The sequence below is a fragment of the Penaeus chinensis genome, chromosome 1 (genome assembly GCF_019202785.1).
Source record: "Penaeus chinensis breed Huanghai No. 1 chromosome 1, ASM1920278v2, whole genome shotgun sequence".
Classification (NCBI taxonomy): Eukaryota; Metazoa; Arthropoda; class Malacostraca; order Decapoda; family Penaeidae; genus Penaeus; species Penaeus chinensis.
In genome coordinates, this window is record NC_061819.1 from 15,121,301 (window position 1) to 15,123,800 (window position 2,500).

A 2,500-nucleotide genomic window follows, 5' to 3' on the forward strand; every position below is an offset into this window, starting at 1 on the left:
AGTCTCAACTGTCTAAATCTCACTGGTTAATTCTATCCAAGATTTTTATTACAAGTCTACAAGAGGACCGTGCGCCACATAACCTTTCAACATTGGGAGTGTACAAAGAGCACCATCATTTAGCACTGATATTCTGTACTGTAACATTTCCGCTGGACTGCCTCGAGCTCCGAGTATCCTACCACACAACTAAAGGTCCGGTCAAAATAGTTAACGTGCTGCTTCCATTAGCAGTCTTTCTTCCATTGATGGCAGAAAGAAAAAAAAAGAAAAAAGAAAAATCAAATGAAGATATACTATAATTATCCTTTGCTGTCTTCTTAATACATTGTTGTGGGTATAAATAGTTTATTAGTTTGAACATTTTGTTGCATTTTGTAAAAACTTGTCAGAATCACACATTTTTGAAGTCAAATAAGAATTAAGATAATCTTACAAACTGTAAACTTCAAAAATAATTTTTGTAAAATTCATGGCAGTAGTCAAGCATAACTGTGTATTCTATTCATCAACTATTATCAATTAGACAGTTGTAAATTTTAATCTTTTTAACTTTGGTTCACAGAGAATAACTAAAATGATCTTAAACATTCTTACTATATATCCTTCACCTAAAGGTCCTGCACCCTCTTATGTCCTGACCTCACAGCATTACATTTGCAATGTGATAATATAAACCATATGAATTACCTGTATTTTTCTAAATCTAGTTCTTAAAAAAGAAAAAAAAAACATTTAAAATAAAAGCATTGGTAATTTCGGATCTCTGCTTAAGAGTCATTTCATATACAATGAGCATCATGCAAGTTTGCCTGAGTAACAAGTGCCAAGGAAAGCAACTCTTGACATTTTCATAACAGGTTTTTCCCCTGATTTGGAGAGTATAGAAATAAAAGCTAAACTTCCTACAAACAATCTTACTCTTTGTCATTTAGCTTTCACTTCCTATTCTCAGATCCTGCTCTTTCGGGAATATGAACATCCATTCTAAAGCTTTTTGTTTGTATACTATAATCCAATCAAATTTGTGGGTAACTTATTCAAATCATCAAAGATTAAGGAAAAACAAGGACAGATAAAGATATAGTGAATTTGGAGGGTATAGTAATTAAACAACCTTCAAAACACAAGTAAGACAAGTTTCTGAATGTATACTTAAGACCTACAAAGGAGTGGGCTACCACAGGCAGATAGATTTCTGCATGGGTAAAAAATAAAGGGTTACATGTACTCTTCACAAGGTATCTGGGGCATGTTGCAATTTTCACAACTAATTTATTCATGCATGTATATATTCCTCTAATGTAAAAATAATAAATTTGTTTCTTTAAAGTCACAACAACAGTGTTAGGAGAGGATACAAATTCATACATGAACAGAAGAATGTGTATATAACTCATTATACTAACCAAGAATTGGTTGAAATATACTGCTCTGTTGCCAATGTCCTACCAACAGGTACAGCATAAAGCAACAGTTGATATTGCATAACATATTCAGTATCATGATATAACTAAAATTATGAAATAGAATGCATTAACATATCTATTTAAAAAGAACAACTGATGAAGAAGGGGGGACAAAGGGGGAGAAAGAAAGAAAGAAAGAAAGAAAGAAAGAAAGTAAGAAAGAAAGTAAGAAAGAAAGTAAGAAAGAAAGTAAGAAAGAAAGTAAGAAAGAAGGAAAGAAAGAAAAAAAAAAAAAAAAAAAAGAGATAAAATAAAGGAAACTCTAAAATCGTCCCTAATATAGGACTGTATCATAGTTGCTTTACTCAACTTGAAGAGTCCCTTTCAAATGTCATAGTCACCATCTCATTTCACTTCACCGGTTGTATTTTATTCCAACTTTAAATAAATATATAGTCTCAGTCTCTCCCCTCCCCCATTGTTCATTACCACAGCTCTACTGGCTTGATAAGTGCCTCCACAGTATTGAACTTTTCAGGTTCTATTGCAATTTCACATACAGTCGGTGATATGCAACAATTTTTTTCACACCCAAAAGAAATTGGCTGCTGTAATGTCGTGGCTGGATTTGCACTTTTTCATAATCATCTAGCATCACTTTTTATTGGCTTGTAAATGGTTTGGCGCATCAGCAAACACATATTTGAGACGGAAAGCTTCAGCTACTAGGAGGCTGATCTCACTGTCAGACCAGTTTGAGGTTGGCAGGTTCTGCAACAACAGCATCAGACCCTGTTGGAGAAAAGGTATTGCTCTAGGTAAGAATGCATTATTACACAGAAGCACAATTTATGTAATGTGAATGCTTAGTTGTAACATAAATTCTAATAGTACATTAGTTTCATTAACTAACCCTGCTGAGAAAACTACTCTTTTAAAAAATATCATCTAAATTTAGTATCTGTTCTGTTCTTAATACATCTGTAATTTAAATAACACTTACTATAACTTTAATAATGCAGGTATTACTTTTAACAAATCAAAACACAGCAACAATAAAAAATTACATATATAATGAATGTATCAGTAAT

General features: G+C 32.5%; 1 protein-coding gene across 3 annotated transcripts in view; it reads right to left on the reverse strand.

Annotated features, from left to right (window-relative positions):
• Positions 1-2,500, reverse strand: part of LOC125046858 (TBC1 domain family member 22B-like) — a 27,773-nt gene that overhangs the window by 235 nt on the left and 25,038 nt on the right. For all 3 annotated transcript variants that reach the window (XM_047645013.1, XM_047644961.1, XM_047644879.1), the window contains one exon: positions 1-2,201. This exon is cut by the window's left edge and continues 235 nt beyond it. In XM_047645013.1, coding sequence (XP_047500969.1) covers positions 2,064-2,201 — 138 coding nt within the window. In that variant the 3' untranslated portion in view covers positions 1-2,063. The remainder of the gene's footprint in view (positions 2,202-2,500) is intronic.